The sequence below is a fragment of the Zea mays genome, chromosome 5, assembly GCF_902167145.1.
Source record: "Zea mays cultivar B73 chromosome 5, Zm-B73-REFERENCE-NAM-5.0, whole genome shotgun sequence".
NCBI classification, from domain to species: domain Eukaryota; kingdom Viridiplantae; phylum Streptophyta; class Magnoliopsida; order Poales; family Poaceae; genus Zea; species Zea mays.
Genome location: NC_050100.1, coordinates 137,541,335 through 137,563,410, shown reverse-complemented (window position 1 = coordinate 137,563,410; position 22,076 = coordinate 137,541,335). Strand labels below are relative to the sequence as shown.

The window sequence follows — 22,076 nt, the reverse complement described above, 5'->3', positions numbered from 1 at the left end:
GGCGGCTCCCCACTCCCTCCACAATCCCCCACTTTGGCGCACGCCATTGCGGTGGTATTTGGCACCAGGGATTGGTAATTCGACCGGATGCGAAGGGGGCCGTGAGGGCTGGCTTAAATACTCGAGGGACGCCCGCAATGGTCAGAGATCGTCGTGGAGTTGTTGGCGGGTCCTACGGTGCTTGCAAAGATCTCCACGAACAGGATGAGTCCGACATGGCGGACCCACCCATTAGCAGTTCTAGTCATGCTTGACCAATGCCCTGCGACTGCCTAGCGGGACCCACATGTAAGCGATATGTTTCCAGCCTGAGCGCGAGTGGGCAGCGGTAGAGTGACGGTTGTTGGGCCAAGGGACGAATTCAGCCCAGCAAGGGGTTTTATTCTTTTCTATTTTCTATTTTCTTCTCTTTTCTATTTCAGTTTTCATTATATATTTTTTAATTTAAAATCCAAGTTTGATTATGAACTTCAAACATATATTAGATGCATTAAATAGAAATCTCAGCATTGACAATGCAAGTATAAATTATATATTTATTTACATTAATTCTTTTGTCCATGCAACAAAACATACTATTCAATAAAGTGTGATTTATACAGCATACCTCCCCATATTATTTAGCTTAAGAAAATAGTTCAAATACATAGCCAAACAATAAAATAAATCTATATACTTCACATAATTACTTTTAAGAGAACATAACTTCTTATATGAAAGCTAGATTAAGATGGTTTTACTTTTCTTTTAGGGGATAGTTCTTAGATATACTATTTTAAGAAGGGTAATTTAATTCAAATATGAATCTTCTATATAATCTTTTATTTGAAAACACATTTATTTAAGTCACGAAATAAGTTTTCCTAATTTACCCAAAATAGGATTTTGGGGCGTTACACGTCGTCTCCTAGTCAACTATGGTTGCGGAGGATCGTTGTCTTCATATGATGCAATTATTTAGCTATTTTGTACAGAACTCCTATTATATAGTAAAGATGTGACATTCGTTTCTGTACCATGAGTCATCATATGTGTGAAACTTGATTTTAGCATACATTTGATTTGCGTCCGGGTTTTCCCTTAATTCGGGTATGACAGAGTCCCAGCGACTCACCATTCGAAGTCGGTCAGCGCTAGCACCCCTATCGAAAACAAAATTTTATTATCTCCCAGTTTCCAAAACGACGACAATAGCATAAAATAATTTAAAATGGTGCGGGCAGAATGGCCCAGGAAATCAAAGGCCAGAAAATGCAGACGAAGAAATGATATGACCCAAGACGAGAGACCCTGTCTTCCTGGTCAAGTCCAGCGAATTCATACGGTTGTCAGGAATCTGCATCAAAATTGAAAACTGAATTGCGCTTTGCGGACTGTGACTCGTGCGTGGGTCGTGGATTCGTGGTCTCATCTGGCCATTGCTGGTCCAGGTCTTGCGTTCACAGAACATGTGTAGTGACTGGCGGCAACTTTGGACTCGAACACTCGCAGTTGACTAGCCCGGGAATTTCGTACCAGCACTGGTGTAGCATTTGCTCTACTTCTTCCAACCTGGATTCTAACTCCAGACAAGGGAAAAAAAGGTTGCGGAATTAGTAGATAATGCGCCTATTGGCATGTTTAGATCTAGACATCTACTAGTGAGTGTTAGGATCACCAATCAATCTGGGAATATGATAATATGATAACTAGAATCGGAAAATTGGGGATTGGAACAGCAGGTTTTTGGGGTAAAAGAACAGGAGCAGCAGGAGAGTTTAGTTCGAGTTTCTTTTATTTCTTAACTATCATGTGGGGTTCCACTCGCGTTTTGGAGTAGAAGATAAGACACCACAAGAACTTGTTCGGATATTCTTATCCTATGTATATTGGATGGATTAAAAAATTATGAAAGATTATGAATTGTTTGAGATTAAAATTCACTCAATTCCACCCAATCCAAATGGATTGAGAGCAAAACAACAAACCCCAAGTTGGTCACCTATCAGAACCGAAACATATTGTCTGAAGATCAGATCTGGGTCTGAGTGGCCTGCAAGTTAGAAAAGGTACAAAGGGAGAGTCCGGTTTGGAAGGATCTGCTCCCCGAGTAACTCCAAGCATCAAGCTCGATGGTCAGATGAGGTCAAGCCGGGAGATAATTTTATTATGAAGCACACAAGAGAACACAGAGTGCTTACTGTGGGAAAGCCCCTTAACCCTAACTAGGTTCGGGTGTTGTATTAATAGACTGAGTAAACTGGGTCTGGCCCATTACAGAGGGGTGAGAGAGTAATTACACAGGAAAACCCCAAACCCTAAACGGGTATTCTAACACCCTCCGCAATCACAATTCTATCCTGTACAGATGTTGAGACTGGAGCGAAAGTCTAAAAATACACTTGACGGTAACCCTTGGTGAAGATGTCGGCGAACTGCAGCGTGGTGGGGACGTTGAGAACCCGAACGTCACCGGCGGCGACATGCTCGCGGACGAAGTGCAGGTCAATCTCCATGTGCTTCGTGCGCTGATGCTGCATGGGATTGGTGGAGAGGTAGACTGCACTGACGTTGTTGCAGTAGACGAGGGTGGCGCGCTGGAGGGGACTGTGGAGCTCATGGAGGAGCTATCGTAGTCAGGAGGCCTCTGCCACGCCGTTGGCCACGGTGCGGTACTCGGCCTCAGCACTGGAGCGAGAGACGACGGGCTGCCTCTTGGTGGCCCAGGAGACGAGGTTGGCGCCTAGAAACACGGCGTAACCAGAGGTGGACCGGCGCGTGTCTGGACAGCCAGCCCAGTCGGTGTCGGTGTAGACCACGAGCTCCGATGTCGGGGATGGTCGGAGTAGGAGGCCGTAGTTGAGGGAGCCGCGGAGGTAGCGCATGATCCTCTTGAGAGCGATGAGATGAGGCTCTTGTGGGGTGTGCATATGTAGGCTTACCTGCTAGACGGCGTAGGCGATGTCAGGCCTAGAGAAGGTGGGGTACTGGAGCGCGCCGGTCAGGCTCCGGTAGGACATCGCATCGGCGACCGGGGGCCCGTCGTCCTCTGAGAGCTTCGCCTGAGTGTCGACAGGCGTGGAGCAGGGCTTGCAGTCGAACATGCCAGCCCGCTCCAGTATGTCAATGGCGTACTAGCACTGATGGAGGAAGAGACCCTGGGGCCGGCGCTCGGCGGTGATGCCGAGGAAGTGGTGGAGGGGCCCCAGGTCCTTCATCGTGAACTCCCGTTGTAGGGCGACGATCATGCGTTGTAGAAGGTCGGTGGTGGATGCCATGAGCACAATGTCGTCGACGTAGAGCAGAAGGAATACAGTGCCGTCGCCACGTCTGTAGATGAAGAGGGACGTGTCCAACTTGGCCTCGACGAAGCCGATGGAGGCTAAGTAGGAGGTGAAGCGACTGTACTAGGCCCACTGCGCCTGCTTGAGGCCGTTGAGGGAGCGGTTCATCCGGCAGACCAGATCCGGACGAGCTTCGTCGACGAAGCCGGTGGGCTGGCTGCAGTAGACGGTCTCTGTCAGAGTGCCATGGAGGAAGGCATTCTTGACGTCGAGCTGATGGATCGCCCAGTCCCAGGAGAGGGCGAGGGAGAGGACGGCGCGAACAGTGGCGAACTTGATGACAGGGCTGAAGGTCTCGTCGTAGTCCACTCCGGGGCGTTGGGTGAAGCCCCGAAGGATCCAACGGGCCTTGTAGCGGTCGAGGGACTCATCCGAGGTAAGCTTGTGGTGAAATAGCCACTTGCCAGTGACCACGTTGGTGCCTGGTGGACACGGCACCAAGTCCCAGGTGTGGTTGGCCATGTTGGTCGCGTACTCCTCCTCCATAGAGCGTCGCTAGTGTGGGTCGGCGAGAGTGGTGCGAACAGAGGAGGGAACCGGGGAGGCATCTGGTGGAGTGGTAGTCGTATCAGCTGCCAAGATCAACAGGTCGACAGGTCGAAGAACGCCGGCGACACGCCGGGTCACCATCGGGTGGACGTGCCCGGGGTCACGATGGATGTCGACCGGGTGATACACCGGTGGCTCAGAGTGGTCTGCCGGGATGTCGGGGGCCGCGGGCGTGGCCGACTCGCGACGGTGATATACGACGGCGGGGTCAGTGAAGCGCACCGCGCTCGTCGACGGGCCCAGGTCAGCAGGTGCCGAGGTAGTGACGTGGCGGCGGTGGTGGTAGACAAGCGCGGGGTCGGCGAAGCGAGCCGTGGTCAGCGACGGGGCCGCGCATGGTGCGGGAGGGGTCAGTGGGGCCACGCGTGGCATAGGCGTGGTCGATGGGGCCGCGTGTGGCGCAGACAGGGTCGCCGGGGCCACGTGTGGCGCAGGCGGGGTCGACGGGGCCGCACGTGGCGCAGGCAGGATCGACAGGGCCACGCGTGGTGCAGGTAGGTGTGGTTGTCGAACTCGCGGCCGTTGTCACAATGCAGGGCACGGACCGGGCGGTGAAACTAGGTGGAGACTCAGGCGAAGAAGTGTGTAAGGGTGGTGAACGTGTCAGACTTCAACCGAAGAGGAAAAGTCCAAATAAAATGGGAAAAAGCATCCAAAATCACCAAATAGTATTTATAACCAGAAAGACTGAGTACAGGGGAGGTCTAGAGATCACAATGAACTAGGTCAAAAGCCTGCTTAGCCCGAGAAGTAGTAAATGGGAGATGAGTATGCTGGTCTAACTGACAAGCATGACAGAGGCCCTCAAAATGTCCCCTACTACGTAAAAGATCTAGGCTACTGGTAATCTTGGTCATGACGTCAGGTCCGGGATGTCCGAGACGACGATGCCAAGTGGTGGAGGAGGTGGTGGAGACTAGGACAGGAGGCGGAGACGCTCCGAAGGTGGAAGGCCGAAGCGTGTAGAGGGGCCCCGAGCTGTCACAACGGGTGAGGGGAGTCCTGGTGGCCAGATCCTTCACAGAGAAACCTGAGGGGTCAAACTCAATGGAACAGGAGTTGTCAGTAGTGAACTGACGAACAGAAAGGAGATTATGAGTGATGTGGGGGCTACGAGAACGTCGTTGAGGTAGAACGGTCCAGGGAGAACCGAGGCACCTACTGAGGTGATTGGCAGAGTGGAACCGTTTTCAACGACGATCGAGGTTGGATGAGAAGAATGAGGGGGATGGGAGCAAGAGAGCATTCCTGAAGTGGGAGTGGTGTGGTAGTAGGCACCAGAGTCGATCACCCAATCGGAGGAAGGAGGGGTCATCGCCATGGTGCTCAAAGCGGTGGTGAGGGAGGCGTTGTCCCAGCCTCCAGCCAGCGGGGACAAAGTTGTCATGGGGGTCCCCAGGTGCAGGAGCTGGGGCGGAGCCGGATGCGGTGCAGGCACACCGAAGGGAAGCGTGGGAAGCACATCATAGGGTGATGCAGTCAGGAGTGTCGCGCCGGGGGACGGGAGGCACTCGGGGCCTGACCTGGCCACATGGCGATGGTCTCAGTCCAGGGGTTGTAAAATGACGGCCACGCCTGGCTGCCACCCCGGCCGGAGGGACCAACGCGAGAGGAGCCGCCACCCCCACGACCACCCTTGCGAGAGCGACGACCTCCGTCGGCGGCAGACGCCTGACGAGGGGCCGCAGGGACGGCAGGTGCGGGTCTGGTGGGGGCCCCGGTCGATGGAGGGCGGGGGGCTGGCCTCTGGAGGGCGCCTGACCGCTGGGTGGGGTGCTGCAGAGTGCCAAAGCCGGAGCAGGGGCCTCGGACGCCATGGTGAGCTCCTCGAGGAGAAGCTCGTTCCTCACAGCATGGAAGGTGGGGAAGGGGACGATCCTCTTGATGAGAGCCTTCAGGTGGCCATAGCAAGGGCTGAGGCCACACAGAAGGTTCAACACCAGGATTCGGTCGGCGACAGGCTCACCGAGGTCGTGGAGAGGTCCGCCATGCCCTTCATCTGGTGGTAGTACTCTCCCACGGAGAGGTCCCCCTAAGAGAACAGGTGGAACCGAGTGTCGAGGTGGAGCGCCCGTGCATCCCAGTTCCCGAGGAACTGGTCCTTGAGAGCGAGCCACGCCTGACGGGCGGTGTCCACCTGGTCGTGGGTGATGTCCTGGAGTTCCACGGTGATGGTGTTGTGGAGCCACGAGAGGACAACACTGTCCATCAGGCACTAGGAGGGAGACAGCGGAGCGTCGTCATCGAGGACGTACCACCGCAGTGTGAGAAGGACATGTCCTCGCCAACGGGGGTAGAGGGAGGACGTCGGTTCCAACACAACGGACACGAGGGACCGGATGTTGTGCAGTCCGGCAGCTTAAGCATGGAGAGCAGTGATGTGGTCGGCGTCGAGGCCAGAGGCGGGAAGGGCCTCTGAGTTCACCGGGGGTCCTCACGAGCGACCGACGGGCGGCCGACAAGTAGGCGCTGCGCGGTGGCCATCAGGGTGGTCAGAGCGGCGCCCAGGGCACGCTCTTGCTCTAGAGCGAGGGACGCGGCGCGTTCGCGTTCCTGCGAGGCAGCCACAGTGGCCTGGATCATGGCGATGGTTGTGACCAACGCGGGATCGACGGCGGGGGTCATCGGCGCGAGAGTGGTGAGGGTGAAGCCCGGTGGGGGTCGACGAGAGTGCAACTGCGTGGGGGAGATGGCTCTAGGAAGATGTCTGAGGGCGTCGATGTAGAGGGCATCATCGTCGGCGATCATGCGGATGCGTGGGGGCGTGACGGTCGCACTGGGGAGGAGCCAGCCGATCAGCGTAGCTTGCGAAGTGGTGCGGCTCGGGGAGGCGACGCTCGAGCCCGGACCGGCGGCCACGCCGGCAGCAGTGCCCGCGGTCAGAGCAGCGATAGCGCTCGGGCCCAGATTGGTGGGGACGTCCGCGCCGGTGAGGGGAGGAAGATGCGCCATGGGAAGACAGGAGGCTGTTGCAGGGGAGCAGGGGCGCCGGCGTGAGGGGAAGAGGAACAGCTGTCACCGACGTGAGGGGACGTCGGCGTAGAGGGGAGGGGGAACGGCGGCCGACGGCGACGGGTGGACGGGGGCGTGGAGGAGCCCGAGCGCGCCGGCTCGGGAAGGGGAGGGAGGGGGCGCACAGCCGGCGGCGCGGTGGAGCCAGAGCGTGCCGGTTTGGGGGAGAGACTGTGGCACGGTGGCCGACTGGGCGAGCAGGGAGGTGGCGTTGGCCAGGGGCTGACAGCGGCTGGGGAGGTGGAAAAAAACCCTAATCTGATACCATGTTGGAAAACCATTAACCCTAACTGGGTTCGGGTGTTGTATTAATAGACTGAGTAAACTGGGTCTGGCCCATTACAGAGGGGTGAGAGAGTAATTACATAGAAAAACCCTTGGAATAATGAGGTTCCCAAACTGACCCTAACAGATGAATTACAGGATCTTTTTAAGCGTCACTAACTTTTACTCTCGGTACCTATAACCCTGGTGTTCATTCTTTACCGAATCAGAAGACCTACATATATATACTATGAACAACGCCGGCCCTGAGGGTGGGCAGATGGGGCAGCCACGCTGGGCCTCATATTTTCGTGGGCCCCCACCATAGTAGATAGTACTTATATATATATATATATATATATATATATATATATATATATATATATATATATATATATATATATATATATATATATATATATATATATATATATATATATATATATATATATATATATATATGACTATAGGAGACTAGTTGCCGGCTCCAACAGATTTTTTATTCACCTCTGGCCACGAGGTGAGGACGCGAGACATCCAGCCAGGCAGGCAGGCGGCCAATAGATTTTTTTATTCAACGCCAGAGGACGCCAGAGGCCAGAGCGAAGCGAGTCTAGAAACTGGAATTCTGGATCTGCAGTTCTGCCGCGCGAATAGGACGTCTACAAACCGCAGCCGACGCCTACGCTGATCCGCTGAGGATTCCTGCAGCCGCCTCTCGCCTACCGCCGTCGGGCGAGATTGCCGAGGTAAAATTTTTTTTTGCCCTAAGTCAATAATAATTGAAATACTAGATTGTAGATAAGTAGATTAGATTTTAGATTTTAAATATTTATCTGTTAACTTCTCTGTTTCAGTCATGTCGTCTAGAAAATATGCATCTGGCAGTGAAAAAAGAAAGAGAAAAAAAGGACAGAAGAGTTTATAGAATCGCAGAGATGAGCTATGGATAGATTTTTGACCAGTAATCCAAGAACTTCAACAAATACATATGAATTGGCTATAGTGGTTGTGGAGGAACAACCTAATATTAATCTAGAAGATCAGGGTCTTCCATGAGATGAAAATGTTGACATCAACATGGATGATAACAATGTGAGTGGTCATGAGCCTATATTTAATTCATCTCCTACTGAAAATGCTAATGTTGATGAACAATCAGATTTTATTGAGGACATCTGTGATCCAAGGAATTGGAATAATCTTGATAATAAAGTCAAGGGACATATTAGTAGAGAAGGGGGCTATAAGAGAAGAAAATATTGTATTTCCTTTGGATGATAATGGGAGGCATTTTTCATATAAGCATTACTCTAGAAAGTTGAGCAATGGAGAAGTTCATGATAGAAAATGGTTGGTTTATTCAAAACATGTTGATAGAGTGTTTTGCTTTTGTTGTAAGATTTTCAATTTTGAGAAGTGTAAGAGTTCACTGGCGCATGATGGTTTTAGAGATTGGAAACATATCAATGATAGGCTTAAAGAACATGAGGCTAGTATGGACCATATTACCAACATGAACTCTTAGAATGAACTGAGAACTAGACTCAATAAACATGAAACAATCGATAAAGAATTTCAGCACCAAATCACAAAGGAGAAAGAGCGTGTTAGGCAAGTCTTATTAAGAATAATTGATGTTGTCAAATTTCTTGGTAAGCATAATTTGGCATTTAGAGGATCCAGTGAGCAACTTTATAATGATCAGAATGGTAATTTCTTATCTTTTGTTGAGATGATCGCTGAATTTGATTTGGTAATGCAAGATCACATTAGGCGTATCAAAAACAATGAGGTTCACTATCATTATCTTAGTCATAAAATTCAGAATGAGTTGGTTTATCTTTTGGCTTCTGATATTACCAAATCTATCATCAAGACTGTTAAAGAGGCCAAATATTTTTCTGTTATACTTGACTGTACCCCAGATGTGAGTCATCAAGAACAAATGAGTTTGTTAGTTCGATGTGTTAACATGTCTTGTGGTAAAGTTGAGGAATATTTTCTGGGTTTCATAAAGGTAGATGACACATCTGGTGAGGGGCTTTTCAATTCATTGATTGATTCCATTAAGTACTTTGGTCTAAATATAGAAGATGTCAGGGGTCAAGGTTATGATAATGGGTCTAATATGAAAGGAAAGAACAAGGTGGTGCAAAGACGATTGCTTGATATAAATCCAAGAGCTTTGTATATGCCATGTGCTTGCCATAGCCTTAATCTTACTCTTTGTGATATGGCTAAATCTTGTGTCAAAGCTATTTCATTTTTTGGGATTGTGCAACAAATATATGTATTGTTTTCTAGTTCTACCAAAAGATGGGACGTTTTGATTAACCATGTTGAAAGCTTGAGTGTGAAGTCATGGAGCAATACACGTTGGGAGAGTCGCATCAAAAGTGTCAAAGCAATTAGATTTCAAGCTCCTAAAATTAGATCAGCTTTGCTTCAATTAAGTAAAGATAAGGATGTTGAAGCCAAGGATAGGAGTGATGCAAAAATTTATTTGAAGTGCTTGGAACCTTTGAGTTTATACTTGGTATGATTATTTGGTATGATATTTTATTTGTTGTCAGCAAAGTGAGCAAGAAGTTGCAGTCACCATCCATGTGCATTGATGGTACCTTAAAGAGCATAGAGGACACCATATGTTTCTTTGAAAACTATAGAAATGAAGGATTTGCTTCTAGTTTGATCACTACAAAAGAAATTGCATCCGAACTTGGTTTACAACCATCATTTCCAGTAAAGCGTCGCGCTACTAGGAAGAAACACTATGATGAAACTAGCAATGAGGAAGAAAATCTAGAAGCTCAAAAGGCTTTTGAAGTTAATTACTTTTTGGTGATGGTTGATATTGCAACTAGTTCATTAAAAAGTAGATTTGAAGAACTCCAATCATTCAAAGGTATCTTTGGGTTTTTGATGACCTCAACAACTTTGAAGTCGCTGGAGACTATTGAATTAAGAGACCATTGTACCAAATTTGCAAGTACTTTATCTTTCGATGGCTCATGTGATGTTGATTTAAATGATCTAATTTCAGAGCTCAGTGTTCTGCGGTTGACTTTATCAGATAAATCAATGTCTGCTATGGAGATTTTTGAGCATATCAGAGAAGTGGATTGTTATCCTAATATTTCTATTGCTTATCGGATTTTATTTACCATGCATGTTACTGTAGCATCAGCTGAAAGAAGCTTTTCAAAGTTGAAGTTGTTGAAGAATTATTTAAGGTATAAAATGTCTCAGGAAAGGTTAAATGGTTTAGCTATCTTATGTATTGAGAAGATATTATTGGATGAGATTGATATTGACACCATCATCAATGACTTCGCATCTAAACATGTCAGAAATTTTTTTAAGGTAACATCATAATGTATATCTTTTTATTTACTTGTTATTTGATATATACATTTTAAGATGTATTTTGAGTGTTTATATTGATAATATTTATATAATAAGGTCCTCCATTTTAAATTTTGTCTTAGGCCCCTAAAATGTCAGGACCGCGGCTGACTATGAACTTCCCATCATCCTAGGAGATGTTTTCCTTATTATGACCAAAAAAAAGTTCCTCCGAAGAGCTTGGAGTTTTAACCACTGTGTTCCTAACTTCCTATGAACCTTGCTGAAGACGAGGTGAGAAAGTTCGAGTGGACGCAGCAGACGATTTCCACAGTACTTGACACCACACGGATCAATGGCAGAGCAAGTTCCCAGAACAATCAATTGCAGTTGGATTTTAACCCAGAGACACATGTTATGTTCAAAAGGAAGCACTTCAGATCAGAAACTAGTAGCTGCTAGTGCCAGTGAGACCAGCGGAAAGCAATCATGCCTGCAACAGCCCGTTGCCGCCATCATCTCCAGCTCGGTGCCTCTGAGCAAGCAGGTACTTCTCGAATTCCTTCAGGTAGTCCAAGAGCAACACACATGAGAAGAGAAGGAATCCGCCAAAGTAGTTGCTGCCACCTCCCCCGCCTCCACCACCACCCCCACCTTTGCCAAAGCGGAATGGAGGGAACCCACCGCTTCCGTCATCCAGTTTTGGCCCTTGTACATTTCCTGGAACGGTTATAAATAGCAGAGTCAAAATTAAGCAAATGTGGTGAGTTTGACTCCTGTCTTTGAGCAACAGCAGTTACCTGCTTCAAAGACAAGAAGCAAAAAATGAACTCAACTGAATGTAGTATGAGAACTCTGAATTTGAACCTTTCTTATCACGCTGAATAGTTGCACTTGAAGATTTCTTTTGGACGCTTTGTGTTTGAGTGGCATTGCATCTCACAGTCTGTAGTAAACAGTTGTCACACGAGAGGTGGTTAAACAAAGGATCTCACAGTGTACATCATAGACAATATAAGTGAGGTAGCATTTTCATGTTCAATTTTGAATTTCACAATGACGGTTACAGTGCATGTTCAGATTTACTTACCACACACACACAGCTGATCGTTTAGTAACAAATCTTGGTATGATGATGTCTAAAAAATTATGCACATTGAAAAGATGTAATATGTCTAGAAAAATCATAAATCCATAATGTATGCGGCACTGAACATACAAAATTATCATATATATGCACTCCTCGCATAACAAATAGAATGAAGTCCTCATTGGCACATTCATCTCAAATTAGCAGTGAAGGTCAATCTTGCATAATTACCTAGTTGATGGTTTAACATAATTTTATATTAAAATAGAGACGATGACAACACGTGTTAAAATACACAGAAGTTCCACCATGAAATAGTTGTATCATGTTTAAAAATTGCAACATATGCTTTGATACGAAGGTTGACTTGGATTAGTTCTCAATTCCTTAAGTTCGATTTTACATGTAAGATCAAAATTGGGAACAATTAATTAAATACACTTACTTTCAATGTTGCTTTAACAGACGCTTTCCGACCAAATGAGATGTGATTAACTTTATGTTGCTGAAACTCCAAACCTATCAATCAGTAAAAATAGGAAACATTATTCAACAATACATAGTGTAATTGCTATGTAAAAGAGGATCACCAAAACTCAGAAGGCATGCGCTGACTTGCAGACCACAGAATCCAAGATCAAATGCTTCCTACCAAAGTGGATCTTTAGGTACCTAGACATGCATGCATGGATGTATCACCTAGTCCTAAACAAAGTAACCCTCTATTAAGCGTTGGAGCTTTTTCTCCCACTTGTACAAGTCCATGGACCTAATAAATGTACAATTCACAAGTTATAGACATGTACAATTCACAAGTTATAAACATGTACAATTTACTCTAGAGAGAGCATTTACACTTGAACTCAATGACTGTCCCATAAAAAGCAGAAGTGTTGTATCAGCCTGTCATATAGGATACTAGTACATACTCTTTAAAATTAAAAAGGACAGACCCAGTGCCAAAGGCTTCCACATGAGTGGGACATGGGTAAGGAATAAACTGAGGCAAGCCTCCCCCCCCCCCAAATGCGGAGAGGCTGCTTCGAACCACAACCCGGTGACTCAATGAGCCAAACAACTCTTACCAATACACCAGGTCTGCCCTTCTCGATACATACTCTTTAAAATAATAAAGCAAAATACTTGATAACAACCGATTTGTTCTATTTTATTTAAAATGATTATTTATAGATGAACTAGAGTTGTGGTGGGAAACTCTTGAGTCCAAAGGTTTTAGACTCAGTAGAATTAAAGCCGAATATATGAGATGTGACTTCGGTATTACTACACATGAGAAAGTAGATGTAAGTTTGGAAGGTCAAATAGTGCATAGAAAAAATAACTTTCAGTTTTTAGGAACAATGCTACAAGATTTTGATGATGTTAGCCTAGAATCAAAGCGGTGTGGATGAAGTTTGTAGCCATATAAGAAGGTACCGAGTCCAAAACGATGATATATGTGATAGGCTAGGGGTAGCAACAATTCAAGAAAAGCTTGTTCAACACCGGTTGAGATAGTTTGGACATGTCCAACGGAGACCTCTAGAAACACCAATGCGTAGTGGGATCCTAAGATGCGATAGCTGGAAAGAGAGGCAGGGAAAGGCCGAAGTTGACATGAGAGGAGATAATAAAAGAAGATTTGAAAGGATGGAATATACACAAAGATTTAGCTTTGAGCATGAGTGCATGGAAAATAACTATCCATATGCCTGAACCTTGATGTGTGGTTTCCGTTGGGTTTTAACTCTAGTCTATGCCAACTTGCTTGGGACTAAAAAGGCTTTGTTGTTGTTGTTGTTGTTGTTGTGAACTTAACAACTGTCTCGTAAAAAGGGTGTGCTATCAGAGATTATGCATGATCGATCTAAATATACTCTGCATTCGGTTCGTCACTTTTCATGGCTGAAGTAGAGCAGTTGAATCTCTAGAGCAAAAGGCAAGGCCTATAAGAGCTACGCTACCAGTCAAACTAAAAATGCTTTACTTGGACCCATATACTACACCACAAACCGACACTACCACAACTTTCTTTGGGTTACAATGCATTTATAAGGCAGCAACTTTAAAGATAAGTTAATAAAACAATATAAAAATAACAGGGCAGACCTAGTGCCAGAAGGTCCCACATGAGTAGTATCTGGGGAAGGATAAACTGAGGCAAGCCTTCCCTCACCAAATGCGGTGAGGATGCTTCGAACCTGTTACCTAGTGACTCAGTGAGACAACTCTCACCACACCAGGCCTGCCCTTCCAATATGAAATTAACAGAAGTACGATATTACAAACTAGCAGATCATGAAGCTTTTTGAATGTGGTTACCTTTACTAACACTGAGACAGGAGAGAGAAGAAATATTCGGAGCATGGTTTTAAGGCAACAAGGCAAGCAACCTCCTTCGAGCCACCTAGGCAAATAAGATGCAAGATGCTCGCCTAGGTGATACCATACAAACATGTAATTTTACTAAAAAAAACTCTGAAAAATATCAGACCTTAACGTTGCTAACTCTTAGCATCAATACCATACTAGCATATAAAATCACATGACCAACATACCACTTTACTAAGCAAGTATAAAACAAAGCACAAGCACTCAAGCAGTATCATTCACCTTTTAGGCTAATTTAAGCAAACAACTAGCATGCAAGCATCTTAACTTCGTTAAGAAACAACGCATAGGGAGAGCAGGAGGAGCAGAGGCATACATGGTTCAATCTGAGCCTGGTGGGAAGGTAGCGTGAAGCTAGGAGCCAGTGAAGAGCAGGGTGGAGTTTGTGGTTAGACGCGGCAGAGCAGTCGTCCACTAATCCTCACCTTGGGTCCTGGCAGGTGTGGATGTGCATCCGGAATCAACTTATGGAGAGCACAGCCAGAACCACAATTGACTCATGGATGCACAGGAACACATCACATGGGGAATCGATGTGGGGACTTGCCATGAACGCACAGGGAAGAAACAGAATCCATAAGTCCCTCTCTCCCCACGCAGAAGGCAGAATGTACTGCATGGGAGTGATTTTCTTCCCACTTGAGTGCAAGGCCACTCTTTTCTTGCACGTGCAAGGCTCTTTCACGAATAAGGTGACTGTCCACAGCTCTTTGCCAAGGCCTGCATGCCTAAACAAGAATAGCGGGCGCCTAGGACAGCAAGGCAAACACTATGCACCCGCATAGCTAATCTGGACGCCTTTAAAATCATTGCTCAGAGACATATAACATTTTCCGTACGGCCTTGGAAAACATAAGGTTGAGTGGCCATGGCCAACTTTTCGTAGAGCCGTAGAGGTATGTCGATCTCATGATATGCCCTGCTTCTAGATGTATACTGACAAATCCTACTTGATTTCACCTGCCAAAACTTTGTTATTACGTATTTACATTTCTGGTTCAGCTAATCCTTTTGTTTCCAACTGTACATTAAAGTCGACAATCTCTTAATGTGTCATAGCAAACAGACAAAACTCAGATTATAACAATGAAAAATAGAAAAAACATAGGGGACCTTGAGTCTAATAATTACCTCCAAATCTCCTAGTTGAAGTGCCATAGATTGCAGCTCCAGGCAATGAACATGTGCCAAGCTGCGGCATTGTGGATGCAAAAAAAAGCCTACAGAGCCAATAAAATATTAAATACCCTGAAAAGCAGAGCACCTCACTGAATGCTTCAAAACGGAATATGCATCGCAGCCCATTACATAGTTCATAATACATTAAACCTTTTATTGTATTCGCTATCCAAAGTTAGGAAAACAGGATGATATTATCATAGCATTCCATATAAAAAGTACAATATATGCACATAATTTCTTTCTTTCGCTTGTCAGCTATCCACAACACAGGTTTACACATGTATTAGGTCCAAAATGTATCAGTTGGCGTGCAGCACGGCAAAACATAGCATACTATCCTACCATGTCACAACTTCACTTATTCAAACACAAAAATGATTTGAAACAAAAGAAATTCTTATATGAATTAATCATTTGGAAAGGGCAACAGGTACTAAAATTTCAAATAAATAACTGTACCAAGTTTCATTCGTCGGTCGGATCTGGTAAAGGAGTGTACACATGGAAGCCAGATAATTTTTGCGCAAAAAAGTCGAAGTTAGTAGCCATAATACATGATACGTCACTTTTAGGAGAGCCAATCAATCTCAAGACGACTTAATAACTTATGTTAGGGTTCAGCGTCTTCGGGCTCGGTTTCGCACAGCAGAAAGGGGATATAAGGCGTCGGGGGATCGGCGGCGGGGGTCATCGGCGCGGGAGTGGTGAGGGTGAAGCCCGGTGGGGGTCGACGAGAGCGCAGCTGCGTGGGGGAAATGGCTCCAGGAAGAGGTCCGAGGCCGTCGATGTAGGGGGCATCATCGCCGGCGATCGTGCTGATGCGTGGGGGCGCGACGGTCGCACTGGGGAGGAGCCAGCCGAGCAGCGCAGCTTGCGAAGTGGTGCGGCTCGGGGAGGCACGCTCGCGCCCGGACCGGCGGCAAGGCCGGCAGCAGTGCCCGCGGTCAGAGCAGCGATAGCGCTCGGGCCCAGATCGGTGGGGACGTCCGCGCCGGCGAGGGGAGGAAGATGCGCCATGGGAAGACCGGAGGCTGCTGCAGGGGAGCAGGGGCGCCGGCGTGAGGGGAAGAGGAACAGCCGCCGCCGACGTCAGGGGACGTCGGCGTAGAGGGGAGGGGGAACGGCGGCCGGCGGCTGTAGGGAGTTCGGTCGGGAAGGGGAGGGAGGGGGGCGCGCAGCCGGCGGCGGCGGCTGGACGGGGGGCGCGGAGGAGCCCGAGCGCGCCGGCTCGGGAAGGGGAGGGAGGGGGCGCACAGCCGGCGGCGCGGTGGAGCCCGAGCGCGCCGGTTCGGGGGAGAGACGGCAGCGCGGTGGCCGGCTGGGCGAGCAGGGAGGTGGCGGCGGCCAGGGGCTGGCGGCGGCTGGGGAGGTGGAAAAAAAAACTAACTGCTGGTCACTGAGCAGCTCGCCGGTCAGCGGATGGAGGAAGAGGAGAGCAGAGGGGAAGAGGAGAGTAGAGGGGAGAGGGGACTCACCGCGCTGAGCAGCTCGCCGGCCAGCGGGGTCAAGGAGGCGGCGCGGACGAGAAGGGCTTCTGAGGTGCCTTGTCCTGAGGACGGTATTGTCAGTCTGATTCCGAGGGATGAACCGGGACAGCATTCGAGTGATAATATTTTTTTTAGAGACGGTCTCGTCTGAACCTTCACACTCAATCAAACAGTCTAGTGTGTGGGATTGTTATGTCCCATCTCATCCTGACTCGTAACCAAACCCATCATCAGTGACCAGCAGTTAGTTCCTTCCTATCTGCTGAGGCGCGGTTAGTTCCTTTCCATCTGCTCTTTTCTTCCCCTCTGCTTTCCCTCTCATCCCCTCTGCTCGAGATTTTTGCCATTATAAAACACGACACGTTTAGCTTCGACGAAATAGAGACGTAGACGAAGGCTTGTATTTGGAGATCCACACAATGCACACACCAGTATGGACTCGAGCTCTCTCTTAGCCGTGATTAATGCTCCACCGTGAGGATCAGTCAGGTCAGCCACCGCTCCCGTCTTCAGCGTCGTTACAGTTAGTTGAGGTTGCCCCGCCGCAATGTCGTCTCGTGGTCCGCCGCCATCGCGGGGCTCACACAGTGGACCGGCCCCGCGATGCGCTCTCGCTGCTCCGCCGGATGCACCTCGTCGGGTGCCCGCCCAACGAGTTCGCGCTGGCGAGCGCGCTCGGCGCGATCTCGCTGGCACCCGTGGGCACCGGGCATGCGCGGCAGCTCTATGCGCTCTCGGTGCGGCTTGGCTTCGGCTCCAGCGTCTAACGCGTTTCTCGCAGGCAGCACGGGGTCATGCCTAACAATTACACATTTGCAACGGCAGCTAATGCCTGTGCGAGCCTCACCGATCTGGACGAAGGAAGGAAAGTTCGCGGGTATGTGATCAAGCTGGGAGACGACTCGGACGTTGGTGTCAACAACGCGCTCATCGACATGTATGCTAAATGCGGGTCAGTGGCCTGTGCTCACAAGGTGTTCCAGTCGATGCAGCAGCGGCCAGTCATCTCCTGGAATGGAAGAGCAGGATGCCATGGCCAGGCCCACATGAGATGTCTTTCACACGGACGTCATAGCAATTGCCAACCATGGAGACGCAATCGTCCCCTGCAGGGAAGCGTGAAGAACTGCTTTAGTCAAATACTAGCAGCAGCCACGAATATTCTTCAACAATAACGATACTAATTATAGATTTGGAAATTTGTATGATGCAATGAACACGCATCAGCATAAGCAGGCCAGCAGCGATTTTGGACTTCAATTGGTCCGATCAACTAGTCGCCGGCGGCGGCTTTGACGGTCTTACTGATGCCGTCGGTGTTGGGGCTGTCCGCCGGTGCCACCACCCGGAGGAAGCTGGCCTTCACGCAGGAGCAGCGCGTGAACGTCAGCTGGAACTTCGGGGATTGCCGGCAGGATGTGGCAGTCGGCGACAAGGCCCTCGCGGTCGAACGGCCCGTTGGCTAGCACCATCTCGATGCCCCCACCCGGCGGATCACGTCGCCCTTGGCGGCACGCGAGTTCACGCCGCGGTCGCACACCACGATCTTGCCGCGCACCGCGGCTGGGTCCAGCAAGCCGTCCAGGCACATCGACGCCGAGTAGCCGTCGGACACGGACGAGGCACCCCCGCTGCTCGCCCGGCGTACACCATTTCGTACAGCTTGCCGGACTCGAGCGCGCCGTGAGCCCGTCGAGTGTCGAGCGCGGACCTGACCTCCGCCACATTCAGGCGTCCCGAGCAGTAACGGCGCTGAAGACGGGAGCGATGGCCGACCTGACTGATCCTCGCGTGGAGGACTAATCACTGTCAAACACAAGTAAGAGAGAGCTCGAGTGCATTGTGTGAATCTCCAAATGATCGAAGCCCTTGCCTACGCATCCGTTTCGTTGAAGCCGAACCTGTCGCGTTTTATAATGGTATAAATCTCCCTCTGCTCTCTTCCGCGCGGTGAGCCCAGCGCGGCGAGCTCTTCCCCTCATGCTCGTGACCAGCATCAGCGCGGCGAGCTCTTCTCCTCGGGCTCGTGACCAGCATCAGCGCGGCTAAGGCTCCTGCAAATAATCCGTATTAGTACCACTAATTGTCATCCTTGGTCTGATTCATCCTGCCAACGAGCAGGAAGTGGCATTGGTACCCACTAATCTGGGCCTTAGAGCATCTCCAAGAGATCCCAGAAATTAATCTCCCAATATAAGGAAATTGGGATCCCCTAAATCTCTTAATTCCAATCCATGGATACCGTCTCCAATAGCTCCCAAGTTTTCTCAAAATTGTAATGCACAAGGCCCACAAATATCGTATGTAGATGCCATCTCAAACCTACCTGCACCGCCTCCGTGCGTCAAGTTGATTCAGTTGTTTGAATTATGTAAGTAGCTGTTGGTTTTCATCAAAAAAGCTCTCACTAAACTTTTCATTCTATTTGCTCTGTCATCACCGAAATGAAACAATAGTGCATCTTGATTATTTTGTACGTATCAGCCCCAGAATGTAGTATCTGCTGAACAAAAACCGATGCCCCAGATTGTAGTATCAGTTGGATACGATATTAAAAAAACTCAGGTGCAATCTGTATGTGATGATGAAAACATGAAAGCAGGATTCAATAACCTTCAACTGCAGTGTTGTACGCAGACTTCTCGTGCTTCCTGGACGAGCTCCGGCCGAGCACCGACGTCGAGCAGGAAGCGTGAAGAGATGCGCGCGAACAGAATATCACGCGGGAAAGTGAAAATACGGGGAATTAGGACGAGACGCGGTGGCGTATATTTGCGCCGGGGAGGGAATATTTTTGGCGTGCGGGTGAATAGGGAGTCTTGATAAGGAACTGTTGGATGGTTGTTTTTTCTATTTTTTCTTAAACTAATGATTGAATTAGAATTATTGGGAGTTGTTGGAGATGCTCTTATGCCGCTGCAATCAGCATCTGTCAATATAGTCATGTTCTAACTGCTTTTGAGGAGAAAGATTTAGCACTCATCATGTTCTAGCTGCTTTGTGAACAGAGACGCACCCGCATCTAAGCTGGTTGTGGTGTGCTTAAGCCCAGCAGATCTAAAAAGATTTAGCTTTGATTCCGGCATGGCTGAGAAGGATTTATACTTGGCAGCTTGCACCCCTTGCTTTCACAGGATATCCTGGTGTAGTGGATGTAGCCTATGATAAGGTTTATATATAAAAGAAAGTTCCCGAGTGGTTCAGATGCCTAGCTATCCTGTCCTGTGGACACTTTTTATGCTGCGTGTAAGTTTTTGGTGCGGACACTTTTTATGCTGCGTGTAATCAGATTAGGTTTTTCTTTTTCGTGTACTGCACTCTAGTACGACGCTGTGACAATTTCAGTTGTTTTCTAGGCCTAGTAGATTGCAGGCAGCGTACAGCAGCTCCCACGACTAGGACTGGATAAAATACTCGTGGCTCGTGAGCTCGCTCGACTCGTGGCCAACTCGGCTCGGCTCAACTCGGCTCGTTTTAATTTTATCACGAGCTGAACTAACTTCTCAGCTCGGTTTGTTAATGAGCCAGCTCGACACGAGCTCGAGCCAGCTCGTTAGCTCGAATGAGCTAGCATTTATCTATAAAACAAAGTCTATACTTGTATTGGATGAATTAATAAGTGATGAACTATGTTAGTTTATGGCTTAAATGATGTGATATATAAAATTATGAGTATTGTTAGTCTTTTATAGTGTTAAATTAGTATAAAATTAACTAGCAACTAGGTATGTGCCCGTGCGTTGCGACGGTGTATAAATTATTCGATAACTGTTAGTGCATAACGATTACATGAAAATGAACAACATATATATCATCAACCTCAATATCTCACAAATTCACACTAATAACATGAAATGTGTGTGTAACTCAAAATAGGGATAATTTGTTTCCTAATATGCCGCCAATATTTACAACTGACAATGGCGTCCTCCATAGAGACGAACCAAAAAAAAAGTTAGCATTCCTTGCAGCTACAGACGAATCAAACATTTTTTAACAGGTTCCTCATCAATAGATAAAACCCATCTCGAAGTTGTTTCTAGATTATTAATATGACATTTGTTTTGCATAGTCTGTTTCTCTGGAAGGATCACTAATTCATGCCGCCTGGATGACAATGTTGCCAGTATTGATTACAAGTTAGGGTATAAGCAAATACATTATCCTGAAAATGTTGACATGAGGTTGTCAGTCAATATTTCTCCTGAGACAGCAGGTGATAATGGTTGTCATTTGAATGTTCCTTCTTTGAATATGGCAAATGGCAACCTGTTTACTCAAGATTTGTTGAATCAACACAACTCTGGACTAAATCAGAGACCCAAAACTTCCAAGTGTAGTAGATTTAGAAGTCATTCTGCTCCACCATTTTACAGAGGGAGACTGAAATTCTCTAGATTAAATGTGCCACTGAGCAAACCAAGCACATATAGTGATAAAGATATCTGCATCAATAACCCAGAAGGTACATCCAAACTTTGGCCCTTTTTGAGTTGCTTTTTTATAAGAACTAACATTACACACTTCTAATCAAATTCAGACAATGCACCTGGACATGTTGATATCTCATGTATAAGTTCAACCTAGCCTATTCCTGAGACTGATAGCAGTGAATTTCTAGACCTAAATTTCAGGTTTACTCATCTTGCCTAGCAGTCCTGTTCTTGCAATCTGCAGGCGCCAAAATCGAACAGAAAGAAAGTGAGAGGAGACGAAATCAACGGGAAAAAAGGGATCAAGAACACGGGAAGACTTGAGATCTGAGGAGAGCTAACCTCGTGAATAAAACAGGCATAAAAAATCGAATCTCGCAGCGCGAACACGACCGATCTCCCTAAATCTGCGAAGAAAGAACCAAATCTCTCTCAGCTCCGTGATAGGTCGACCGATAACACGAATCCGAGCCAGCCAAGCAAGACGCCAAAATAAGTAAAGGGAGCTCACCTTAAACAAATCCATGGCAGATCACGTGCACCAAATCTATGAGGAACTCTAGAGCATATGTATGATTTTTCTATGAGGAACTCCAAATACAACAAACCCAATCTTGCACACATCTCACAGTTTAGATGCAGTCACTGAAACAAGATAGGGACATAACACATGTCACAAAGTGTATGATTTTCACCATGAAACTTTTGAGATGGACCCTGATTGATTTAACTAACAGCTTGAATCGACGAACAGTGCTGCCTATAAAGCTACAAAGACAAATCTAGACTGAATAAATACAAAATCTTTAGTGTTGCAAAATTGCAAAATATCTAGCACAAGGAAATTTGTTGCTAACTGTCTGCTTTGATTATGCTTATCCAACTGTAAGTTGCCATTCTAAGCTAGATTATAGTAAAGCAAAGCCAGCACAATTTTGCATCACAAATAATATGATAGCGGGCTTACACTATGAGAAGTATATAAATAATTTGTTTT

The 22,076-nt window shown here is 47.5% G+C and overlaps 1 protein-coding gene across 3 annotated transcripts; it reads right to left on the bottom strand.

The window, feature by feature from the left end:
• Positions 1 to 10,794: 10,794 nt before the first annotated feature.
• On the bottom strand, positions 10,795 to 19,211 carry LOC100304071 (uncharacterized). 3 transcript variants are annotated; one of them, XM_008645667.4, is made up of 6 exons: positions 16,635 to 16,808; positions 15,619 to 15,641; positions 15,109 to 15,197; positions 12,032 to 12,105; positions 11,364 to 11,442; positions 10,795 to 11,216 (listed from the first exon to the last, which is right to left on the bottom strand). In XM_008645667.4, the coding sequence occupies exons 3-6, from the start codon at positions 15,176 to 15,178 to the stop codon at positions 10,984 to 10,986; spliced, it is 456 nt and encodes a 151-aa protein (XP_008643889.1). In that variant the 5' UTR covers positions 15,179 to 15,197; positions 15,619 to 15,641; positions 16,635 to 16,808; the 3' UTR covers positions 10,795 to 10,983. The 3 variants fall into 3 exon arrangements, with proteins under 3 accessions (XP_008643889.1, XP_020409021.1, NP_001278537.1); XM_020553432.3 differs by lacking the exons at positions 15,619 to 15,641; positions 16,635 to 16,808 and adding an exon at positions 17,618 to 19,211; NM_001291608.1 differs by lacking the exon at positions 15,619 to 15,641 and having other exon boundaries at positions 10,855 to 11,216; positions 16,635 to 16,727.
• Between the last annotated feature and the right edge of the window lie 2,865 nt (positions 19,212 to 22,076).

Bases quoted from the DNA above. Each gene is read 5' to 3' on its own strand.
- LOC100304071 (XM_020553432.3), bottom strand. From the start codon at position 17,694: ATGTGGGCCTGGCCATGGCATCCTGCTCTTCCATTCCAGGAGATGACT. The intron at 15,198-17,617 runs GTGAGCACAGGC...TTGGCTCTGTAG, and splicing joins TGCATCGACTGGAACACCTT to GCTTTTTTTTGCATCCACAA. The intron at 11,443-12,031 runs GTAAGTGTATTT...TGTTTACTACAG, and splicing joins CTGTTAAAGCAACATTGAAA to ACTGTGAGATGCAATGCCAC.